At 44.8% G+C, this 25,274-nt stretch overlaps 1 protein-coding gene across 1 annotated transcript in view; it reads right to left on the bottom strand.

Annotated features, from left to right (window-relative positions):
- LOC121586754 (gamma-aminobutyric acid type B receptor subunit 2) overlaps window positions 1–25,274 on the bottom strand; it is a 382,125-nt gene that overhangs the window by 107,889 nt on the left and 248,962 nt on the right. The window contains exons 5-10 of the mRNA XM_041903715.2: window positions 24,833–24,898; window positions 24,009–24,197; window positions 23,363–23,605; window positions 14,289–14,349; window positions 10,221–10,301; window positions 7,222–7,372 (exon numbers count right to left, since the gene is read on the bottom strand). Of these exons, the coding sequence (XP_041759649.1) occupies window positions 7,222–7,372; window positions 10,221–10,301; window positions 14,289–14,349; window positions 23,363–23,605; window positions 24,009–24,197; window positions 24,833–24,898 (791 nt within the window). The remainder of the gene's footprint in view (window positions 1–7,221; window positions 7,373–10,220; window positions 10,302–14,288; window positions 14,350–23,362; window positions 23,606–24,008; window positions 24,198–24,832; window positions 24,899–25,274) is intronic.

The following is a 25,274-nucleotide window of genomic DNA, read 5'->3' as shown; positions in this document are numbered from 1 at the left end:
CTGCCGAACGCATTACCGGGGGCAAACTATCCGCCCTCCAAGACACCTACAGCACCCGATGTCACAGGAAGGCCAAAAAGATAATCAAGGACATCAACCACCCAAGCCACTGCCAGTTCACCTCGCTATCATCCAGATGGCGAGGTCAGTACAGGTGCATCAAAGCTGGGACCGAGAGAATGAAAAACAGCTTCTATCTCAAGGCCATCAGACTGTTAAATAGCCATCACTAGCACATTAGAGGCTGCTGCTGCCTATTGAAATCACTGGCCACTTTAAGAAATGGAACAATAGTCACTTTAATAATGTTTACATTTCTTGCACTTCTCATCTCATATGTATATACTGTATTCTATTCTATAATATTCTTCTGTATCTTAGTCCATGCCGCTCTGTCATTGCTCGTCCATATATGAATATATATTCTTAATTCAATTCCTTACTTAGATTTGTGTGTATTGGGTATATGTTGTGAAATTGTTAGATATTACTTGTTAGATATTACTGCACTGTCGGAGCTAGAAGCACAAGCATTTCACTACAACCGCAATAACATTTATTTTTATTCATTTTTTTACCTTTATTTAACCAGGTAAGCCAGTTGAGAACAAGTTCTCATTTATGACTGCGACCTGGCCAAGATAAAGCAAAGCAGTGCGATAAAAACAACAACAACAACACAGAGTTACACATGGGATAAACAAAAACATACAGTCAATAACACAATAGAAAATCTATATACAGTGTGTGCAAATGTAGTAAGTTATGGAGGAAAGGCAATAAATAGGCCATAGTGCAAAATAATTACAATTTAGTATTAACACTGGAGTGATAGATGTGCAGAAGATGATGTGCAAATAGAGATACTGGGGTGCAAATTAGCAAAATAAATAACAATATGGGGATGAGGTAGTTGGGTGGGCTAATTACAGATGGGCTGTGTACAGGTGCAGTGATCGGTAAGCTGCTCTGACAACTGATGCTTAAAGTTAGTGAGGGAGATAAGAGTCTCCAGCTTCAGAGATTTTTTCAGTTCATTCCAGTCATTGGCAGCAGAGAACTGGAAGGAATGGCGACCAAAGGAGGTGTTGGCTTTGGGGATGACCAGTGAGATATACCTGCTGGAGCGCATACTACGGTGGGTGTTGCTATGGTGACCAATGAGCTAAGATAAGGCGGGATTTGCCTAGCAGTGATTTATAGATGACCTGGAGCCAGTGGGTTTGGCAACGAATATGTAGTGAGGGCCAGCCAACGAGAGCGTACAGGTCACAATGGTGGGTAGTATATGGGGCTTTGGTGACAAAACGGATGGCACTGTGATAGACTACATCCAATTTGCTGAGTAGAGTGTTGGAGGCTATTTTGTAAATGACATCGCCGAAGTCAAGGATCGGTAGGATAGTCAGTTTTACGAGGGCATGTTTGGCAGCATGAGTGAAGGAGGCTTTGTTGCGAAATAGGAAGCCAATTCTAGATTTAACTTTGGATTGGAGATGCTTAATGTGAGTCTGGAAGGAGAGTTTACGGTCTAACCAGACACTTAGGTATTTGTAGTTGTCCACAAATTCTAAGTCAGACCTGCCGAGAGTAGTGATTCTAGTCGGGCGGGCGGGTGCAAGCAGCGTTCGATTGAAGAGCATGCATTTAGTTTTACTAGAGTTTAAGAGCAGTTGGAGGCTATGTGGGGGTAGATCAGCTTAATATTGCAGATAGATTGTAACTTCCATCAATGTAATTGTCTGCATCACTTCCAATCCCCCATGTTTTTTTTTATATATATACACACATACATACACATATACATATACACACATACATACATACACATACATATCCTTTAAAAAAATATATATTCCCCTTTATTACTGTTTGGAGGTTTGTTAACACAGTCTCCAATGAAGGGCCAGATGTATACAAAATGGTGTCGTCTGTGTAGAGGTGGATCTGAGAGTCACCAGCAGCAAGAGCGACATCATTGATATACACGGATGAAAGAGTCGGCCAGAGAATTGAACCCTGTGGCACCCCCATAGAGACTACCAGAGGTCCAGACAACAGGCCCTCCGATTTGACACATTGAACTCTTTCTGAGAAGTAGTTGGTGAACCAGGTGAGGTAGTCATTTGAGAAACCAAGGCTATTTAGTCTGCCAATAAGAATGAGGTGATTGACAGAGTCGAAAGCCTTGGCCAGGTCGATGAAGACAGTTGCACAGTACTGTCTTTTATCGATCGCGGTTATAATATCGTTTAGGACCTTGAGCGTGGCTGAGGTGCACAAGCTCCCTCACGACGCCAGGACAGCGGAGTCACTCACCACCTTCCGGAGACATTTGAAACTCCACCTCTTTAAGGAATACCTGGGATAGGATAAAGTAATCCTAAATAAAATACATTGTAAAGTGGTTATCCCACTGGCTATAAGGTGAATGCACCAATTTGTAAGTCGCTCTGGATAAGAGCGTCTGCTAAATGACGTAAATGTAAATGTAAATGTGCACCCATGACCAGCTCGGAAACCAGATTGCATAGCGGAGAAGGTACGGTGGGATTCGAAATGGTCGGTGATCTGTTTGTTAACTTGGCTTTCAAATACTTTCGAAGGGCAGGATGGATTTAGGTCTGTAACAGTTTGGATCTAGAGTGTCACCCCCTTTGAAGAGGGGGATGACAGCGGCAGCTTTCCAATCTCTGGGGATCTCAGATGATACGAAAGAGAGGTTGAACAGGCTAGTAATAGGGGTTGCTACAATTTTGCCGGCTAATTTTAGAAAGAAAGGGTCCAGATTGACTAACCCAGCTGATTTGTATGGGTCCAGATTTTGCAGCTCTTTCAGAACATCAGCTATCTGAATTTGAGTGAAGGAGAAGCGAGGGTGGCATGGGTAAGTTGCAGCGGAGGGTGCAGAGCTGGTGGCCTGGGTAGGCGTAGCCAGGTGGAAAGAATGGCTGGTCGCTTGTTGAAATTTTCGATTATCGTAGATTTATCGGTGGTGACAGTGTTTCCTAGCCTCAGTGCAGTGGGCAGCTGGGAGGAGGTGCTCTTATTCTCCATGGACTTTACAGTGTCCCAAAACTTTTTGGAGTTAGTGCTACAGGATGCAAATTTCTGTTTGAAAAAGCTAGCCTTTGCTTTCCTAACTGATTGTGTATATTGGTTCCTGACTTCCCTGAAAAGTTGCATATCGCGGGGGTTGTTCGATGCTAATGCAGTACGCCACAGGATGTTTTTGTGCTGGTCAAGGGCAGTCAATTCTGGGGTGAACCAGGGGCTATATCTGTTCTTAGTTCTGAATTTTCTGAATGGGGCATGCTTATTTAAGATGGAGAGGAAAGCACATTTAAAGAACAACCAGGCATCCTCTACAGACGGAATGAGGTCAATATCCATCCAGGATACCTGGGCCAGGTCAATTAGAAAGGCCTGCTCGCTGAAGTGTTTTAGGGAGCGTTTGACAGTGATGAGGGGTGGTCGTTTGACTGCGGATCCATTACGGACGCAGGCAATGAGGCAGTGATTGCTGAGATCCTGTTTGAAGACAGCAGAGGTTTATTTAGAGGGTAAATTTGTCAGGATGATATCTATGAGGGTGCCCATGTTTACGGATTTAGGGTTGTACCTGGTAGGTTCCTTGATAATTTGTGTGAGATTGAGGGCATCTAGTTTAGATTGTATGACGGCCGGGGTGTTAAGCATATTCCAGTTTAGGTCACCAAGTAGTACGAACTCTGAGGATAGATGGGGGGCAATCAATTCACATATGGTGTCCAGGGCACAGCTGGGGGCTGAGGGGGGTCTGTAGCATGCGGCAGCAGTGATAGACTTATTTCTGGAAAGGTGGATTTTTAGAAGTAGAAGCTCAAACTGTTTGGGTACAGACCTGGATAGTATGATAGAGCTCTGCAGGCTATCTCTACAGTAGATTGCAACTCCGCCTCCTTTGGCAGTTCTATCTAGACAGAACATTTTGTAGTTGGGGATGGAAATTTCAGAGTTTTTGGTGGCCTTCCTAAGCCAGGATTCAGACACTGCTAGAACATCAGGGTTGGCGGAGTGTGCTAACGCAGTGAATAATTCAAACTTAGGGAGGAGGCTTCTGATGTTAACATGCAAGAAACCAAGGCTTTTACGGTTACAGAAGTCAACAAATGATAGCGCCTGGGGAGTAGGAGTGATACTGGGGGCTACAGGGCCTGGGTTAACGTCTACATCACCAGAGGAACTAGCCGGTGCCCCCGCACATTGACTCTGCACCGGTACCCCCCTGTATATATAGCCTCCCTACTGTTATTTTATTTTACTTCTGCTCTTTTTTTTTTCTCACCACTTTTTTTGTTGTTTTATTTTTATAAATGCACTGTTGGTTAAGGGCTGTAAGTATGCATTTCACTGTAATGTCTGCACCTGTTGTATTCGGCGCATGTGACCAATAAAATTTGATTTGATTTGATTTGAACAGAGGAGGAGTAGAATAAGGATATGGCTAAAGGCTTTAAGAACTGGTCTTCTAGTACGTTGGGTACAGAGATTAAAAGGGGCAGATTTCCGGACGTTGTAGAATAGATTCAGGGCATTATGTACAGACAAGGATATGGAAGGATATGAGTACAGTGGAGGTAAACCTAAGCGTTGGGTAACGATGAAAGAGATAGCATCACTGGAGGCACCGATTGAGCCGGTCTCCGCGTGTATGCGGGGTGGGACAAAGGAGCTATCTGAGGCAGGTTGAGCATGACTAGGGGCTCTACAGTGAAATTGCATAATAAGAACTAACCGAAACAGCAATAGGCAAAGCATATTGACATGGGAGAGAGGCATAAAGCAATCACAGGTGTTATTCGAGAGAGCTAAGACAACAACTGGTAATGGCAACGAAAGTTTGGGCTGAGGCTAAACAGATAAACAGGACAGATGAACAGGATGGGGTACCGTGTAAAGGAACGGTCCAGCAAGCATCAGCTGTGTAGCTGAGTGATCATAAGGTCCAGTGAACAGCAATAGGTGAGTCCGGGAGCATTTCGATGGCTGCTACGGCACAGGCGAGCAGGAGGCATGAATGTTGATTGCGTGTGCTAGCGGGCCGTGGCTAGCAGATGGATCTTCGTGTTCGTCGCAATGGGAAGCCTGTTGAAACCACATCAGACGATTACGTCGGCAGACCAGTCGTGATGGATCGGCGGGCTGCGTGTCGACACTAGGAGGTCCCGTCCGGTTGACAGAGAGGTAGATAGCCGGGAGATGGGCCTGGCTCGAGGCTAGCTCAAGGTTAACTGGTGCTTGTTTTGGGACAGTGGTGATTAGCCAACAACAACATCCATTCGGTTACAGCTAGCTAGTTGCGATGATCCGGTGTTAAGGTCCAGTGATTCAGTGATTCCGGAAGAAAATCCGATATGTTCTGGGTCGATAGCGCGCTGTGCAGACTGTGCAGACTGGCCGATAATTGTCCAGGCTAGAGCTGGCTGGTAGGTAGTGCAGGCCACGGACAATGGTGAAAACCACTAATGGTGGCTAATAGCAAGTAGCTAGTTAGCTGGCTAGTTTCAGCCGGAGGTTCTAGATAACAAGGTATAAGAAATAATAGAATCCGTTCCACATTGGGTGAGGCGGGTTGCAGGAAAGTATATTTAGTTGAAGGATGAAAAGTGAGATTGAGAAATATATACGAAAAAGACAAAACACAAAAAACAGGCTATTTACACGAGCACACGACCACACTGCTACGCCATCTTGGATAATACATCTTGGATAATACATCTGCTACATTTTTACATTTTAGTCATTTAGCAGACGCTCTTATCCAGAGCGACTTACAGTTAGTGAGTGCATACATTTTTTTCATACTGGCCCCCCGTGGGAAACGAACCCACAACCCTGGCGTTGCAAGCACCATGCTCTACCAACTGAGCTACACGGGGCTAAACACGTGTATGTGACAAACTAACTAAATTTGATTTGATTTGGGTGCTACACATTGGTGGTGGGGGGGGATGAGGTGAGCCCCCCCACACCACCTTCCTATTGCTATTACATGGTCATATCCTACAGTCATACATTATACATTATTATACATTAACATACAGTATATTGTCTGTATATTGTCCCATAAAATCTGTAATCGTAACTTTTTATGTGGCGACCCCACTGCAATTCCCCCGCAACCCCAGTAGGGGTCCCGACCCCGACTTTGAATACCACTGGTGTAGGATGAAGTTGACCCTAGACACTGACCTTGGGTCAGTTTTAGCTTTCCCCCAGTAATGGTTAAAGACATGCTCCGGAACTTTGGTAACTGCTAAGTATTTTTTAAACCTACCGCTTTGGGCTGGATGTGTCAATGTGTAGTTCATACATTCAGAATATATCAGCAGAATTACTGTTTTACCTCAATTAGCCACAAAATCCCTAGTTTGAAAGCGACTGTTTTTCTGGAAGCTGCGCTGCGCTATTTTCCCTACATTTCCCCCCACGTGAGCTAACCCCCTAGCAATTTGAGTTCTAGCCAATGAGCTTCAGCCCCTCGCCATTTGAGTGACAGCTAGCAAGGTGCACAACAGCAGAGCGAGAGACAGAGCAATGACGTGGTGCACATACAGTATCTGCACATATATGATGTAGTACCCAGTTTTTGGAGACCACTTTTTGCTCGTGAACGCTACTTTCAGAACCTCTGGCTAAAAAGTATACAAAAGTACTGGTGAATCTCTTTAACATAGGATTGGGGGAGGGGAAGCGAATCCTAGATTTGTACCGAGAAGAAACTTCCCCCCGGAGCTCTACTAGTCTAGCTAGCACTAGTCCACCAAACTCCAAGTCTTCCTGACTCCGTAGTCTGGAAAGGCTCCTTGATATTGTCAGCACAATGCGTTGAAAATGAAGGGGGCTGTACTTTTGATTGGTTCTCCTCTGTGTCTTTCTCACTCAGACACCAACATCGACAACCACACGCAGCCCCCGAGCGCCGCCCACTTCCAATACAACTGTTGGATTTTCAAATCCAAACAACGTGAGGTCTCAGACTCTCAACTCCCCAGGAAAGAAAACAACGTTTGAGAGAACCAATCAAAGCTAATTTCTGTGTGAATACTGCATTTACAATTTGACTCCTGTCCAGACCAGTGAGTCACAGCTCTCCCTTGCTGTGTACCACATGAGTAGTGTCAGCCAGGCTAGAGCTCGACCCCATCCTCCCCTCATTCCCCTCCCTCTTCCACTGACCTGTGGTTGCGGTTCTTGATGTTGAAGAAGAGGAAGGCCCCTGCCATGAGCATGCCCAGGATGGTGATAACAGACAGGATGCTGTAGAGGGGTACGTTGATGTTGCGACGCTGCAGACGTACAAACGTACGGTCCTTAGGAGGCTCCACTCCTGGAATGAAGAGGAGGAAGACATTTGCCATATAAAAATTATTCTAATAATGACTTCTACAGGTGAAGGATAGACAAACAAAATGAGACCTCACCAGTATTTTACGTTGAAAAACAACTCCACAAGAAGGGGGAAAGGAAAATAACTTGATTTGGAGGATCCACTCCTGAATGAAGAGGAGGACATTCACAGACCCACTAGCAAAAAAAATGGTTGAATCAATGTTGTTTCCACGTCATTACAACAACATAAAAAATAATATGATGACGTTGAATCAACATGGAAAACTGATTGGATTTGCAAAAAGTCATCAATGTAAGGGAATTCCGTATTTTTTCCTAAATCCAATAACATAGTGACATTTTTTTGTTGAATTCATGTTAGTTGACAACTCAACCAAATGTACAGTGGGGGGAAAAAGCATTTAGTCAGCCACCAATTGTGCAAGTTCTCCCACTTAAAAAGATGAGAGAGGCCTATAATTTTCATCATAGGTACACGTCAACTATGACAGACAAAATGAGAATTTTTTTCCAGAAAATCACATTGTAGGATTTTCAATGAATTTATTTGCAAATTATGGTGGAAAATAAGTATTTGGTCAATAACAAAAGTTTCTCAATACTTTGTTATATACCCTTTGTTGGCAATGACACAGGTCAAACGTTTTCTGTAAGTCTTCACAAGGTTTTCACACACTGTTGCTGGTATTTTGGCCCATTCCTCCATGCAGATCTCCTCTAGAGCAGTGATGTTTTGGGGCTGTCGCTGGGCAACACGGACTTTCAACTCCCTCCAAAAGATTTTCTATGGGTTTGAGATCTGGAGACTGGCTAGGCCACTCCAGGACCATGAAATGCTTCTTACGAAGCCACTCCTTCGTTGCCCGGGCGGTGTGTTTGGGATCATTGTCATGCTGAAAGACCCAGCCACGTTTCATCTTCAATGCCCTTGCTGATGGAAGGAGGTTTTCACTCAAAATCTCACGATACAGGGCCCCATTCATTCTTTCCTTTAGACGGATCAGTCGTCATGGTCCCTTTGCAGAAAAACAGCCCCAAAGCATGATGTTTCCACCCCCATGCTTCACAGTAGGTATGGTGTTCTTTGGATGCAACTCAGCATTCTTTGTCCTCCAAACACGACGAGTTAAGTTTTTACCAAAAAGTTCTATTTTGGTTTCATCTGACCATATGACATTCTCCCAATCCTCTTCTGGATCATCCAAATGCACTCTAGCAAACTTCAGACGGGCCTGGACATGTACTGGCTTAAGCAGGGGGACACGTCTGGCACTGCAGGATTTGAGTCCCTGGCGGCGTAGTGTGTTACTGATGGTAGGCTTTGTTACTTTGGTCCCAGCTCTCTGCAGGTCATTCACTAGGTCCCCCCGTGTAGTTCTGGGATTTTTACTCACCGTTCTTGTGATCATTTTGACCCCACGGGGTGAGATCTTGCGTGGAGCCCCAGATCGAGGGAGATTATCAGTGGTCTTGTATGTCTTCCATTTCCTAATAATTGCTCCCACAGTTGATTTCTTCAAACCAAGCTGCTTCCCTATTGCAGATTCAGTCTTCCCAGCCTGGTGCAGGTCTACAATTGTGTTTCTGGTGTCCTTTGACAGCTCTTTGGTCTTGGCCATAGTGGAGTTTGGAGTGTGACTGTTTGAGGTTGTGGACAGGTGTCTTTTATACTGATAACAAGTTCAAACAGGTGCCATTAATACAGGTAACGAGTGGAGGACAGAGGAGCCTCTTAAAGAAGAAGTTACAGGTCTGTGAGAGCCAGAAATCTTGCTTGTTTGTAGGTGACCAAATACTTATTTTCCACCATAATTTGCAAATAAATTCATAAAAAATCCTACAATGTGATTTTCTGGATTTTCTTTTCTCAATTTGTCTGTCATAGTTGACGTGTACCTATGATGAAAATTACAGGCCTCTCTCATCTTTTTAAGTGGGAGAACTTGCACAATTGGTGGCTGACTAAATACTTTTTTCCCCCACTGTAAATCAAAACTAGACGTTGAACTAACGTCTGTGCCTAGTGGGGATTTTCTTAGCCTGAGAAATGTACAATAATTAACAATAATTATTTTGATTTTAAGTGTGTCCACTTGTCCACTGACTTTGATTCTACAGTACGTAAAGTACTGGACACTTCTACAGTAGAAGGATAGATCCTAAATTCATCATTAGGCTACTTGACATTGGAAAACGCCTCAATTTGGCTACATTCAGCTGTGTAAATGTACCTCCATAGAGAATCAGTTGTTGTGGTCAGCGACCGCTGTTTCTTATGTTTGCCCTTTCCTTTATCCGTCCTCTCCGTGTCTTTGCCAATCGATTTCAACGTCTCATCTTACTGAGCTCTCTTATGGTGGTTCGACACATAGAAACAATTGTTTTAGCTGTCCCAGAGTGTGTGTATATGGGACAACAGGGAGGGAGGGGAGGGGAGGGGGAGGGTTGTAGTAATCATCAGGAATTGAACCAATTACAAGGAATGTCAACACAAGAAAACATGGCTTAATAAAAATGCTGGTAAATAATTCAACACAGGATGATTGGTTGAGAGGAGTATACTGGATGCCCTGTGTGTACGTGCACACACACACACAACGCACGCACACACACACACACACACACACACACACACACACACACACACACACACACACACACACACACACACACACACACACACACACACACACACACACGCACGCACGCACGCACGCACGCACGCACGCACACACACACGCACGCACGCACGCACGCACACACACACACACACACACACACACACACACACACACACACACACATACAATCTTATGTGTAAGTACCTTGGAACCTCATGGTGTTGTTGATGAGGTCCAGGACATCAGCGATAGCGTTGTACTCTCCAACCTTAACCTCCTGCCCCTCTGTTAGGAAAACAAACAGGAAAGAGTTAGGACAGCATGTGGACAACACATTGGACAACTTTCTCTTTCAGTCCACTAGACTGTTCTCGCAGAATTTAAAATTGCAGCGATCTGACCCAAAATAACTAACATTTCAAATAGATAAGACAGCTCTAAATCCAAAACGAATGAGGAATATTGCAGTGTGAGGTCTCATTTACAGCTTGTGTCTTTTAGCTAAGTGTGCAAAACAGTGATTGGATCAAGCTAACAGAGTAATGGCACTGGGTTAATGTTTGTGATACAGATTGGTTTAATGGTTAGCAACAGTAACGCACTGGGGTGTATTCGTTTGCACACACTGTAGAAAACAGTAGCGAAACGTTTTGCAATGAAAATGAGTGTTTGAAGTTCAGGTTAGTCCCTCTCCATTTTAGCCCGTTTTCTTCCGTTTGTTTCCTAGTGAATACACTCCGCTTTGTACTATACATACATACATACATTACCGGAGAGCAAGTCTCCAGTGAAGAAGCCAATCGCAAAATGAAAGCAACAATAAATAAAAACAATTGTACGCTGGCATTTGTAATGCAATACATTGGCATTTTCACAGATACATTAAAATGAGTCTAAATTGTGATATAGCCTGAGCCATAACACAAACCTCTTTCTCCTGAGTGCTATTTAAACCTGCCATTTCCTTCAAGAAAAATCTTAAAAGCTGATACAGGGCTGTACGGCACGAGTGCACCTAAGTTAAAAAAAATTCACACAAAGAAATGTAGAAGCACAATGAAAATTTTTTTGAGATATTAAAGCTAGAATCTTACATTTTTCTAGGCGCACTGGTGCTCCTAAATTAAAATTCCAGGTCGCACAGCAAAATATTGAGGCGCATATGCGAGTAAAATGATCGCACTGTAGAACCTTGTGATATTGGTCCCACGTGTGTAATACAGGCTCTGTATTGACCCTTTCACACACACCAGCTCCATCACTCTCTTTCTCATAAAAATGGGTGAACAGTTACTCAACACACAGGGGGAGGAGGGAGATAAGGGGAGAAAACTCTCTCTCTCTCTCTCTCTCTCTCTCTCTCTCTCTCTCTCTCTCTCTCTCTCTCTCTCTCTCTCTCTCTCTCTCTCTCTCTCTCTCTCTCTCTCTCTCTCTCTCTCTCTCTCTCTCTCTCTCTCTCTCTCTCTCTCTCTCTCTCTCTCTCTCTCATAAGTTTATATAGATTTACAGTGTGAGGATTGAGAACAGATAAACATAAGCGCTACACAATTACGACTACTACGTCCCTGAGCTGTTGCTGTTAAGTTAGGGCAAACCCTTCACCCAACTTCTGAAATGACATTTCACGCCTGTTTGTTCAATTACCTCCTTTGTTACTGTAAATCAGATGCCGATTTAAGCCTGATCCCAGATCTGTTTGGCATGACAACCATAGGAGGGCGGCATTACAGCACAAACAGATCTGGGATCAGTGCATTTCTGTTAATCACATTCAGATTTATGAACCCAGAGGTTCCAGACACAGAGGTGCTGATACACTAGCCTGATCCCAGAACTGTTTGGCCATAGGAGTTGGCAAGACAGCACAAACAGATCTGGGACCAGGCTAATGATGCACTGTTTCTGCTGTCCATGCATAACAGGGTGACTTCCGTCCCTGTCTACCTGACCTGGGTTGCAATTCTTAGAATCCTCTGCACAACATCACCATAGTGATGCTAACTGTTTTAGCCATCTCCTGCACACACCCCAGCTTGTGACCCAAATGGCACCCTATTCCCTATATAGTACACTACTATTGACCAAGGCCCATAGGAAACAGGATACCATTTGGGATGCAGACATGCTATCCAGGGTTAGTCTCTACAGCTGCCCCAAATCAAGCTGCCCCAAATCAAACCTACGTCATCCTACCATCTCAGCACTCTATTGCAGGAGATGACAGAATGTGAATTTCATTCAATAATGAATGAACCTTTATATAGCTTTAAACTTAGGGGGAAACACCTTCACATCTCGCTACTAAACCATAAGAAATTATTTGAATATTGATGCATTCGGCTTTCTTACACTGCACCCTCAGCCCCGTTCTGTGGTTAAGGTCCTCTTAGGTACAGATCTAGGATCAGCTTCCCCTCCCCCAATCCTAACCTCAACCATTAGTGAGGAAAATGCAAAGCTGACCCAGGTACCAGGTGACTTTATGTAAGGTGATCTGTAGGCTGATAGGTTGAGGGGGGATGTAGGGTGAAGTTGACCCTAGTGTAAGCATTGCATTTTCTCCACTAATGATTAAGGTTAGGGTTGGGGGAGGGGAAGCTGATCCTAGATCTGTACCTAAGGAGAACTTCACCACAGAGCGGGGCAGAGGGTGAAAGACAGGCTCTGACAGTCCGATCCTTCAGAAGGGGAATGAGTGAGCTGTTCCCACACTGCATGAGGACAGATGGCAGGGTTGAGGAGAGAATCAGATCCTGGTTAAATATTCAGCCAGGGCAATCCCTCCTCTCTCTCTTTCCACTCCTACTCTCTCTCTCTCTCACTCTCTCTTCACTTTTCCACTCTCTCCTCTTTCTCTCTGCTCTCTCTCACTCTCTCTCTCTTTCTCTTCATCTCGTGTGTCAAACAGTCGTCACACACTCCCTGAGAAGCCAGGTGGGAGGGAGGGAGAGAAGGAGAGAGAGAGAGAGAGAAGAGAGAGAGAGAGAGAGAGAGAGAGAGAGAGAGAGAGAGAGAGAGAGAGAGAGAGAGAGAGAGAGAGAGAGAGAGAGAGAGAGAGAGAGAGAGAGAGAGAGAGAGAGAGAGAGAGAGAGAGAGAGAGAGAGAGAGAGAGAAGGAGAGAGAGAGAGAGAGAGAGAGAGAGAGAGAGAGAGAGAGAGAGAGAGAGAGAGAGAGAGAGAGAGAGAGAGAGGGAGAGAAGGAGAGAGAGAGAGAGAGAGAGAGATAGAGAGGAAGGGGAGGAGGGTAGACATAATAAAGGCATGATATGAATGGATGGAGAGAGAGAGATGAAAAGAGGAGATGAGAGTGGAAGAGTTAGGAGGAGATTCAAAGTTCAGAGAGAGAGAGAGGAGAGAAAAGGAGAGAGGCAGGTGTGTGTCAAGGGGGAGGAAGGGGGGGGGGGGCGGGAGGGTTATGCCTAAGGCTAGGTACTCATGATGACATTTTCACAGCTCTATAGAGCAACCCCTCTCCAGTTCACTGATGATAGTCTTTGCTTATCCATGATATGACTGCCAGTTGCCTTCCAATTGAAAAGCTCCATCCCTTCCACAACCAAACAGGTCTTCCTGCCCCGAGTGTTTCCACACACACATGCACGCACACAAACACACACACACACACACACACACATACATCACGATTTAAGCTGCCACAGGGGGCACCGCTGCAGTGGGGTAGATAAGATGGGGGAGAACGGATGAATAAAGGCATACTGGTGCTGAGGGAGGGTTGGGCCGGGAGCTGGAGGGATTCCACCAAATACAGATCACATCTCTGGGTAGAAAATCCCACCCAGCAGCCCCCTGGTTCACCTGCAGTCAACCACCACTGGCTGGGTAACCCCAGAGTAGGTTTACTATGACATCATCATCAACCAGACAGCAACCAGTCATAATACTAGAGCAATCAACAGAACATCACAACAATGCGCAGTGGTCTAAGGCACTGCATCGCAGTGCTAACTGTGTCACTAGAGATCCTGGTTCGAATCCAGGCTCTGTCGCAGCCGGCCGCGACCGGGAGACTCATGGGCGGCGCACAATTGGCCCAGCGTCGTCCAGGGTAGGGGAGGGAATGGCCGGCAGGGATGTAGCTCAGTTGATAGAGCATGGCGTTTGCAACGCCAGGGTTGTGGGTTCGATTCCCACAGGGGGCCAGTATAAAAAATAAAAATAAAATATATATATGTAAGTCGCTCTGGATAATGCTAAATGACTAAAATGTAATGTAAATGTAATGCAACAATCCTACATTATGTGCTTACTGTACCTTGAAACTGTGTGAATTTGATCGTGCCCATCCGCTCTCCATTCCTGAACATGACTTGGCCCTGGATAGAAAAGGAAGGAAAAATTAATTTAGAACATTTTAAAGCATTAAGGACTCAATGAGGAATCACATGTTCAATACAATACACTTGTTGCCTTGTCCATATGACATCATCCACATCAAGTACCAAGCTGAAACCGAACATTGTTGGCCCTTGTTTATGCCCAGTCGTAAACTCTAACTTGCTAAACCGTCTGAATTGTTGGCCATCTTCAGAGCGATGGGCTACAGCAAAGGAAGCAGTAGAGATGGAAAATAATCTTGATTTCGTTTGAATTTAGATGCACTGTTTTCTTGACGAGCTGTTAAGTGTTGGCACATTAACAGATTTGAGTGGACTAGCACTGGGTTTCTTATTGGATTAGAAGTTTGCAAAAAATTGATCTGTTTATGCGAAGTAAACAAAATGATTGGTATCCTTTAGAATCCCATGAGGGTCAGCAAAGGGCTGTCTCATTCCATAATGTGACACTTATCACAAATCTTATTTTAAGGGGCTTTTAAAAAGTAATTTATTAAGTGGAAATATCACCTTTGGCTTCTGAACAGACATCATTAGTAAGTCCTACTACCATTAAAACGTCGACATGTCTTTGATGTCAGCCCTAAGTGAAAGCGACTGGAAACTAATGACACTCTCCACATGGATCATCACTGATATTCCAAAAAACAACAATCAAGCCCAAATAAAATCAGCAAATATATTCAGATATTTTCACACAAAAAAAGTCTGGCAACTAAAACATTACCTTCCCTCCCTTATCCATCCTCATCCATCAAGACTGTTCAATTAATTCGTCCAGCCATCTGCCCATAGAACTCCCTAATTAAACATTTATCTATCTGGGATTACTGGTGGCTATGGAAAAACAGGTGAATGAGAGAGACAGAGAGCGAGAGTTAGCATGGAGCTGATTAAAGCAGCGCTGACAGAGAACTGGGAAGGAAGGCAACCTACTGAAGAGCCAATTTCAGTTCAAAAAGACGCTGAGGCTTTGAAGTCAGTCGCTGGGTCCCCTGATTGGTTCCCTGTCTTTGTATGCATCTGCATCTGCGACGTGACTGAGTGTCTGTCTGTGTGAGCTGGGAGAGCGAGAGCTATCTAAAGCTACTGTCCTCACAGACAGCGGTGCTAAGCTAACAGTGGTGGGATGGAGAGTTTATTGCTGTTGTCTGGCATTTAAGAAGTGACTGAAAGTGTAAGCTCAGAGAGAGAGCTACCTACAGGTAACTGCCAAAATAAAGGAAGCGCTTGAGTAAATGAGGGATACTTATTTTTTTATTTTTTTATTTTTTTATTTTTTTTTAGTCATTTAGCAGACGCTCTTATCCAGAGCGACTTACAGGAGCAATTAGGGTTAAGTGCCTTGCTCAAGGGCACATCGACAGATTTTTCACCTAGTCAGCTCTGGGATTAGAACCAGCGACCTTTCGGTTACTGGCACAACGCTCTTACCCACTAAGCTACATGCCGCCCCATGTATTGAAAGCAGGTGCTTCCACACAGGTGTGGTTCCTGAGTTAATTAAGCAATTAACGTCCCATCATGCTTAGGGTCATGTATAAAAATGACCAGTTGCCCACTATTTTGGATACCATGACTAGAAGAAGAGATCTCAGTGACTTTGAAAGAGGGGACTCAAAGGAGCATAGGGTGTTTAATGGGTATGTGTGTGTCTCAGTCACCAGATCTCAACCCAATTGAACCCTTATGGGAGATTCTGGATGAACGGTGTCGCATCCCTCTGATAGAGTTCCAGACACTTGTAGAATCTATGCCAAAGCGCATTGAAGCTGTTCTGGCAGTTCGTGGTGGCCCAACGCCCTATTTAGAGACTTTATGTTGGTCTTTCCTTTATTTTGGCAGTTACCTGTAGCTAGGCTTGACACTGCTGATAATACAGCCTTCGCCTCAGTGCTATATGCTAACAGTGGTGAGATGGAGCTTAAACAAAGTGCACTGGGTCAGATGCTGTGACTGTGTAACGGTGGGCTCTGTAACGGTTTTACCTGCCATCAATTTTGTTTAATAAGACGGTGTAAATGTGTTTTTCTGCAGGAGTGTGTATCAAGCGTCTCAAAGTATCAGTGCTGATCTAGGATCATGTCCCCCCCTGTCCATTTAATCTTATTTATTGTGATCTAAAAGGCTAAACTGATCCTAAATCAGCACTCCTACTATAAGACCTTTGATAAATTAGGCCCATGGCCCTGTTAAGCATGTGACTGTGAGAAGCCGTGCCGAGAGAGAGTATGTTGTAGTTCCCAATCTTTTCCCCACTGTGGGGCTCAGGCTACATGACTGTTGCCAGCTGGATCACCGTGTTTCGCTACCACAAGTCATATTGAGCGATTGCTGACATTCCTGAGCCTGAGACATTGGCCCCTGGTTACGTAAGTGTGTGTGGGAGTGTAGTGCACTTAAGAAACTGTACAAACTGTAGAAATATGTGTGAAAAGTTTGCAGAGCCTGTGGTCTAGTGTCAATTCTCCTCTCCCCATCGGAGACCAGGGTTCAATCCCTGATCCAACCCTTTTGTCTGTTACTTCCACCTGCCTGTGTCCCCAGATGTATTCCCTGTCTAAATAAAGGGTAACCCCCCCCCCTCCCCCCGGATGTTGTATTTCTAATCTGATATAAATATTTCACTAATGACAGATAAATAAAAGAAGAAACAAAATCCTACATTGTTCTCCAGCTCCTGGAGCTCTGATTCAGTTGGAGCAGGGAGGGAAGGAGGCAGGGTGAGTTGACCCAGACTAACAGCCCTCTCTGGGACTCACAGACCCAGCCTGCCCTTGTTGATGAGAGCGCTATAACTGTGTTTGTGGAGGTGAGATGGCGGTATCACTTTGCTACTTTGTTTCTGGAGGTGAGAAAAGGGAGGAAGGGAAGAAGGCAGGATGTTTGCCCCAGAGAGAGGCTCTGGTTGTGGGCTGCAGGTGTGAAAATAGGGAGTTCCCTTGAGGTCTGGAGACAGAAAGCAGAAGCCTGACACAAACACAAACACAGTGACACCTCTCTGTGTCCGCCTGTAAGGACTATCTGCCCTCAGGCTGTGTTACCATTTTTTAAAATCATTTTTCTTTTTTTTAGCAGACGCTCTTATCCAGAGCGAGTTAGTGAGTGCATACATTTTTATTTAAAAATAATAATAATTCATACTGGCTCCCCGTGGGAATCGAACCCACAACCCTGCCGTTGCAAGCGCCATACTCTACCAACTGAGCTACATGGGGGCCGTAACACAGGGCTCCGTTAGACAGGAGGCACTAAAACCAATACACTGGCCTACGGGCCCTGGTCAAAAGTAGTGCACTACACAGGACATAGGGTGCCATTTGAGACGCAACCACTGTCTGGATAGACAAGAGCCCCTGTCTCTCTGTCTCCTCTGTCTCCTCTCCCCTCCAGGCCATACATGAAGAGAATGAATTCCACTGTACATGTTGATCAGTGCTGCTAACAGCTCCGGCCAAGCCCTGGAGGCTTTTCTGAGCTAATATCTGACTCCTCTATTGCTCTGCCACTAGACTAGATCAATAGCAGGCGGCGCCCAGAGAGCACATCAGACTGCCATGTGGATGGCTGTGTTCTAACCAGACACACACACACACACAATCAGTGTGTACACACATGCATGCATGCACTCATACATACGTACACACACACATACACTCCCCCCCAACACACTCTAAGCAGACAAGCCCCACTATGTTAAATATGTAGGGGTTAGAAGGGAGGGGAGGAGGGGTGAAAGAAGGCTGAAACCACAGAAAGGAGTGAAGGCTTTGGCTGCTGTATCTATGGGCTCGGTGGTGAAACTGACTGCTGTGTTTGTGTTGTGGTTCACACCAGGGATGTTTAGGCAGCGAGGCGATGGCTCTCCATGTGGGTCTAGTACACGGGTGATGTGTGTGTGTGGAAACGCAGAGCAACGATGGGGTATGGTGTGTGTGTGTGTGTGTTCTTCTTCTCCTGTAATAAAAATACACAGCTATACTCTGACGCTCTATAAAGGCTAATCTGTATACCTATACTCTGACCCTCTATAAAGGCTCATCTGTATACCTATACTCTGATGCTCTATAAAGGCTCATCTGTATAACAATACTCTGACGCTCTATAAAGGCTAATCTGTATACCAATACTCCAACGCTCTATATAATGGCTCATCTGTATACCTATACTCCGACGCTCTATAAAGGCTCATCTGTATACCTATACTCCGACGCTCTATAAAGGCTAATCTGTATACCTATACTCCGACGCTCTATAAAGGCTCATCTGTATACCTATACTCCGACGCTCTATAAAGGCTCATCTGTATACCTATACTCCGACGCTCTATAAAGGCTCATCTGTATACCTATACTCCGACGCTCTATAAAGGCTAATCTGTATACCTATACTCCGATGCTCTATAAAGGCTCATCTGTATCTTCTGATCTGATATGCCACTTACTAAGACATGTAGTGTGAGGGTAATTATCCTGACAGGTCAAAAGTAGTGCACTACATACAGCGCCTTGCAAAAGTATTCATCCCCCTTGGTGTTTTTCCTATTTTGTTGCATTACAACCTGTAATTTAAATGGATTTTTATTTGGTATGTAATGGACATACACAAAATAGTCCAAATTGGTGAAGTGAAATTAAGAAAATAACTTGTTTAAAGAAATTCTAAAAAATAAATAACGGAAAAGTGGTGTGTGCATACAGTATGTATTCACCCCCTTTGCTATGAAGCCCCGAAATAAGATCTGGTGTGACCAATTACCTTCAGAAGTCACATAATTAGTTAAATAAAGTCCACCTGTGTGTAATCTAAGTGTCACGTGATCTGTTACATGATCTCAGTATATACACCTGTTCTGAAAGGCCCCAGAGTCTGCAACACCGCTAAGCAATGGGCACCACCAAGCAAGCGGCACCATGAAGACCAAGCAGCTCTCCAAACAGGTCAGAGACAAAGTTGTGGAGAAGTACAGATCAGGGTTGGGTTAAAAAAATATATCCAAAACTTTGAACGTCCCACGGAGCACCATTAAATCCATTATTAACAATTGGAAAGAAAATGGCAACACAACAAACCTGCCAAGAGAGGGCCGCCCACCAAAACTCACGGACCAGGCAAGGAGGGCATTCATCAAAGAGGCAACAAAGAGACCAAAGATAACCCTGAAGGAGCTGCAAAGCTCCACAGTGGAGATTGGAGTATCTGTCCATAGGACCACTTTAAGCCGTACACTCCACAGAGCTGGGCTTTACGGAAGAGTGGCCAGAAAAAAGCCATTGCTTAAAGAAAGAAATAAGCAAACATGTTTGGTGTTCGCCAAAAGGCATGTGGGAGAGTCCCCAAACATATGGAAGAAGGTACTCTGGTCAGATGAGACTAAAATTGAGCTTTTTGGCCATCAAGGAAAACGCTATGTCTGGCGCAAACCCAACACCTCTCATCACCCCGAGAACACCAATGACCCTAAGCATTCTGCTAAAGCAACACTCAAGTGGATTAAGGGGAAACATTGAAATGTCTTGGAATTGGCTAGTGAAAGCTCAAACCTCAATCCATTTGAGAATCTGTGGTATGACTTAAAGATTTCTTTCCCCCTTGGAACTGGAGCAGTTTTGCCTTGAAGAATGGGCAGAAATCCCAGTGGCTAGATGTGCCAAGCTTATAGAGATATATCCCAAGAGACTTGCAGCTGTAATTGCTGCAAAAGGTGGCTCTACAAAGTATTGACTTTGGGGGGGTGAATAGTTATGCACGCTCAAGTGTTTGTTTCACAAGAAAAAATATTTTGCATCTTCAAAGTGGTAAGCATGTTGTGTAAATCAAATGATACAACCCAACCCCCCCCCCTCCAAAAAAATATATATCCATTTTAATTCCAGGTTGTAAGGCAACAAAATAGGAAAAATGCCAAGTGGGAGTGAATACTTTCGCAAGCCACTGTAGATACTAGGCTGCCATTTGGAACGGAACTGACTGTATGTCTCTGTTATTACTGTTATTCATGGCTGGTTCTGTGTAGACTGTACAGAATGTATAAACCGCATCAAGCTTTTTCATCATCTCATTTCATGTACAGTTATCAGATGGATCAAACATCTTGAATACAAATAAGTAATAAATCATTACTGAAATTAATTATAAATTACCGCAGAGTATTCTCCTAAATAGAGCATTTGAAAAATATTTCCTATAGACCTAGAGCAAATATGATACATTATTTTTCAATACCATTGCTGGGGTATTTTCTGCTCAAATGCAATACAGTGTTCCTTTCTGTGCTGCTTTCTGTGTTGTTTTCTGTGCTGCTTTCTGTGCTGCTTTCTGTGTTGTTTTCTGTGCTGCTTTCTGTGCTGCTTTCTGTGCTGCTTTCTGTGATGCTTTCTGTGCTGCTTTCTGTGTTGCTTTCTGTGCTGCTTTCTGTGTTGCTTTCTGTGATGCTTTCTGTGCTGCTTTCTGTGTTGCTTTCTGTGCTGCTTTCTGTGCTGCTTTCTGAATAGATGGTAATAGTGGTGCTGTATGTTGTCCCACTGGAGACACACACAGGCACACACACACAGACACAGGCACACACATACACGCAGAAACACACACACACACAGACACACACGCAGACACACACACACACACACAGACACCTCAGGCAGCCACCCTGGCAGAAGGACCCCAGGGAGATGAGGCTATCTGGGCTATCCATGTCTCCCTCCCTGCCTCTGTCCTCCAGTAGCCTCCAGGGACAGGCTCACTGGCAGCCCACTACACCCCAGAGAGGCAGAGGGAACTGGGGGGAGAGAGAGGTCACAGTGGGGTGTCAAGGAGAGGCTCAGGAGGACTATGCTGTACTGTAATGCCCCAAGGGAGATCAACCGTTTCCCCACTCTCAATACTGGTTACAACACCATATCTGCCTCTTTCTCCCTCTATCTTTTCAACCATCTCTCCTTCACTATTCCTCTTTCCCCCTCTACCCTTTCAACCATCTCTCCTTCAGTATTCCTCTTTTCCCCCTCTACCCTTTCAACCATCTCTCCTTCAGTATTCCTCTTTTCCCCCTCTACCTTTTCAACCATCTCTCCTTCACTATTCCTCTTTTCCCCCTCTACCTTTTCAACCATCTCTCCTTCACTATTCCTCTTTCTTCCTCTACCTTTTCAACCATCTCATCTTCACAATTCCTCTTTCCCCCTCTACATTTTCAACCATCTCTCCTTCACTATTCCTCTTTCTCCCTCGCTGTTTTCCTGTTCTCTCTTTCGCTTTCCTCTTGCTCTCACGCTTTCTTTTTGCATCTCTATTCCTTTTTTCCTCCTCTCTCTATTCCTCCTCTCTTTGTTCCTCCTCTCTTTGTTCCTCTGTCTACCACATCACTCTTCCTCTTGATCCTCCCTCTCCTATCTCTGTCCATCTCTTCACATCCTCAGCCAGCGGCCGTATCCTACACACACACACACACGCACACACACGCGCACACACACACACACATCTTCTCTCTCTAATTGTCTTTGAGAAGTAGTTACCAGTCAGACTGATCCGTGGTCTGCTGGAGGCCTCATTTCTCCATTATGTTCTTGGTTTAGAGCCACTAATCATGATGAAAAGGCCTTTACTGTGGTGTGGGCCTGAGGAAATGTCTTGTCACGGTTCCATGCTAAGTGGCACGCTCACAGTAGAGCTTGGTTGCATGTTGTGAAAAGCAAGTTGCTTGTAACGAGCATAGCCAATAAGAACACTGGGATTGTCATAGTGACAGCCCTACCCACCAATAGGAACAGCCCAACCACCAATAGGGACAGCCAACCACCAATAGGGAGAGCCCAACCACCAATGGGGACAGCCCAACCACCAATGGGGACAGCCCAACCACCAATAGGGACAACCCAACCACCAACACTCTGTATTAGGTCTTATAAGGAAATAAGGTCGGTAACGTCTCTAAAATTAACTATTATTTAAAAGTTATGCTTTAAGTGCCCCTTTTGACATTTATTTACTGTATTCATATACATTAATGTGGCTGGTGCCTGGCCTAACAGCTCTCCAGAGTTGAATCAGTGTGTGTGTGTGTGTGTGTGTGTGTGTGTGTGTGTGTGTGTGTGTGTGTGTGTGTGTGTATGTGTGTGTGTGTGTCTATGTGTCTGTGTGTGCACATGCGCTGATGTGTACATCACTCTGTTTGTCCTTGAGAACATGACTGTGTGTGTGTGTGTACACATTTGTGTATGTGAGTGTGTCATTGAATCAGGATGGGGCACAGTGGGAGTGGGGAGAGTCCGGCTGTTGCTGAAAGGTCTGGCCAGGTTGGACTCCATAGTCCTGGTTACTGTAGAGGGCGTTTCCCGCTGGGCCCTCCTATAACACGGCTGACCTCAATACTGAAGGCATGCCTCTGACCTCGAGAGACTTGAAGGTCTGAGCCGGCTTCAGATAAACACAATTTTGTACTTTATTTAACTGTTTTATTGTATAAATAATTATTTATGAAATATATACTGTAGAGAGGGTCAATATAGAATAGACTGTAGACACATACTCACAGTCATGACACAGCTTGACTTTGATAAAAACCTGCCTTCTATATATTGCTGTCATTCGTTATAATATTGATAACGAATGTTCCCTAACAAATCACCATTACCCTTCCTCATGTCAAAGCAAGCCTTGTTCCAGCCAGAATGTCCCATATAGGGCAGGAGTCTAGCTTCTGTTTCTGTAATGTGAGGCAGCTTGATGATCAGGTATACCCTCTGGACAGGACACTAGTCTATCTCCAGTTTCTGTAACGTGAGGCAGCTTGATGATCAGGTATACCCTCTGGACAGGACACTAGTCTATCTCCAGTTTCTGTAACGTGAGGCAGCTTGATGATCAGGTATACCCTCTGGACAGGACACTAGTCTATCTCCTGTTTCTGTAACGTGAGGCAGCTTGATGATCAGGTATACCCTCTGAAATGGATTCTAGCCCTTTTCCTTATATCAGGGAAAGCCCATTGACTCACCGTGACACCATAGAAGTTGGTTTCGTTCATGACATCCAGCACCAGCCTGCCAACCTCCCGGTCGTCCACGGTGAAGTTGTGGTACATGTCCTGCCTCTCCTTGTGCTGCAGTAAGTCCATGACGCGGGTCAGGGTCTTAGCTATGACCCAGATCCCGTCGTAGGCGAAGCCGTGGTACTTTGAGGGCTCCACCCCCTTCTGCTGCAGCTCTTTACTGTACTCCCTCTCATACTCTTTAGGTGTCTGAATATAGGGAGAGAGAGAGGGGACAAGATAAGCTTTTTAGGTTGCCTCCCAAAATGCCACCCTATTCCCTACATAGTGCATTACTTTTCACCAGAGCCCTATGGAGGGAATAGGGTGCCATTTGGGACACATCCTTAGATAGAATGCTTTTCTTCTATCCACTATAGAGGACAATGACTCCTTTGGCTAAGAAGCAACAGGTACAAGCACTTCATCCATAACAGCCATCAACGTCCTAAATGCAGGACCTGGGAAGCTGCAGGGATAGTTATAATACTTATAGTCATATACTGTAGATATAGGATCATAATTTGATCACCCTGTTGATACATTATGCTCCTCACCCCGCAGGCGCAAAACAGTTATACACTGTATCAAAATGCTTATCGGGAACACTCACCCTTCCAGAGATCCCCTTGACCTGTTTGGCGCTGAGCGGTTCAAAGTCCACAGCGATGTATCCCTCCATAGCGGTCAGCAGCTTCTTGGTGGTGCAGTTGGTGGAGTTGGCCTGCTCCCACCAGTTCCCCTGGTACCAGCCTGGTATGATCCACTGGTACTTACTACCATACATGTTCAGGTTGTACGCCTGGGGGAGGGATGTTTGGTTAACGCACACACATACAGGTGTGTCCATACAAACACACACCATATACACACACGCAGGCACGCGCGCACACACACACACACACACACACACAAGCACCCACCTTGTCGTCCCTATTCTATGTCAAATAACAGTCTGCATTGACATTGTAATCTGTTTTAGACACATTGTTAATCATTACAGACAGTCATGTCAGTGGTATGATGTTCTGTAAGACACTGGTCACTGAGACAGTCATGTCAGTGGTATGATGTTCTGTAAGACACTGGTCACTGAGACAGTCATGTCAGTGGTATGATGTTCTGTAAGACACTGGTCACTGAGACAGTCATGTCAGTGGTATGATGTTCTGTAAGACACTGGTCACTGAGATATCAGTCAATAATGTCAATATGAATAGGATTTCAGATTTTACTGACATTCATAATGGTAGCTATGGATACTATACCATACATGGGAAACATCTGCAACACCCATAGGTTCAACAACTTGATGTGTGTATGTGCATGTGTGCCTGCATGAGCGTGTGCGTGTGTGTGTGTGTGCGTGGGAGTGTGTGCCAGCATGCGTGCATTTGTGTGTGAGAGTGTGTGTGTGTATATACAAACAATACTCACACAGCAGAATACTTTGGAGGCCAGGTTCTCATCAAACTGTCCGATAATGATCCTCACGTCATTATCCTAAAGAGAAGACATAACAGAAAGAAGGGTAAGCCTTCCGCTACAAGCAGCTAATCATTAGCAGCAATCACATCACAATAGTGCACTTTGCAATACATACATATTCTAGGCTCTGTGTGAAGACTCTATACTGTACAGTATGAGCTGTACTATGCAAATATCACCACATTAATTATAATAATATGCCATTTAGCAGACGCTTTTATCCAAAGCGACTTACAGTCATGTGTGCATACATTTTTACGTATGGGTGGTCCCGGGGATCGAACCCACTACCCTGGCGTTACAAGCGCCATGCTCTACCAATTGAGCTACAGAGGACCAAGGTAATAGCTGTCCTAGCGCGAGAATCTGGTCATTATTCTTCTCTGTAGCT

The sequence above is a fragment of the Coregonus clupeaformis genome, chromosome 17, assembly GCF_020615455.1.
Source record: "Coregonus clupeaformis isolate EN_2021a chromosome 17, ASM2061545v1, whole genome shotgun sequence".
NCBI classification, from domain to species: Eukaryota; Metazoa; Chordata; class Actinopteri; order Salmoniformes; family Salmonidae; genus Coregonus; species Coregonus clupeaformis.
The sequence above is the reverse complement of the archived record's forward strand: the minus strand, read 5'-3'. Positions and strand labels throughout refer to the sequence as shown.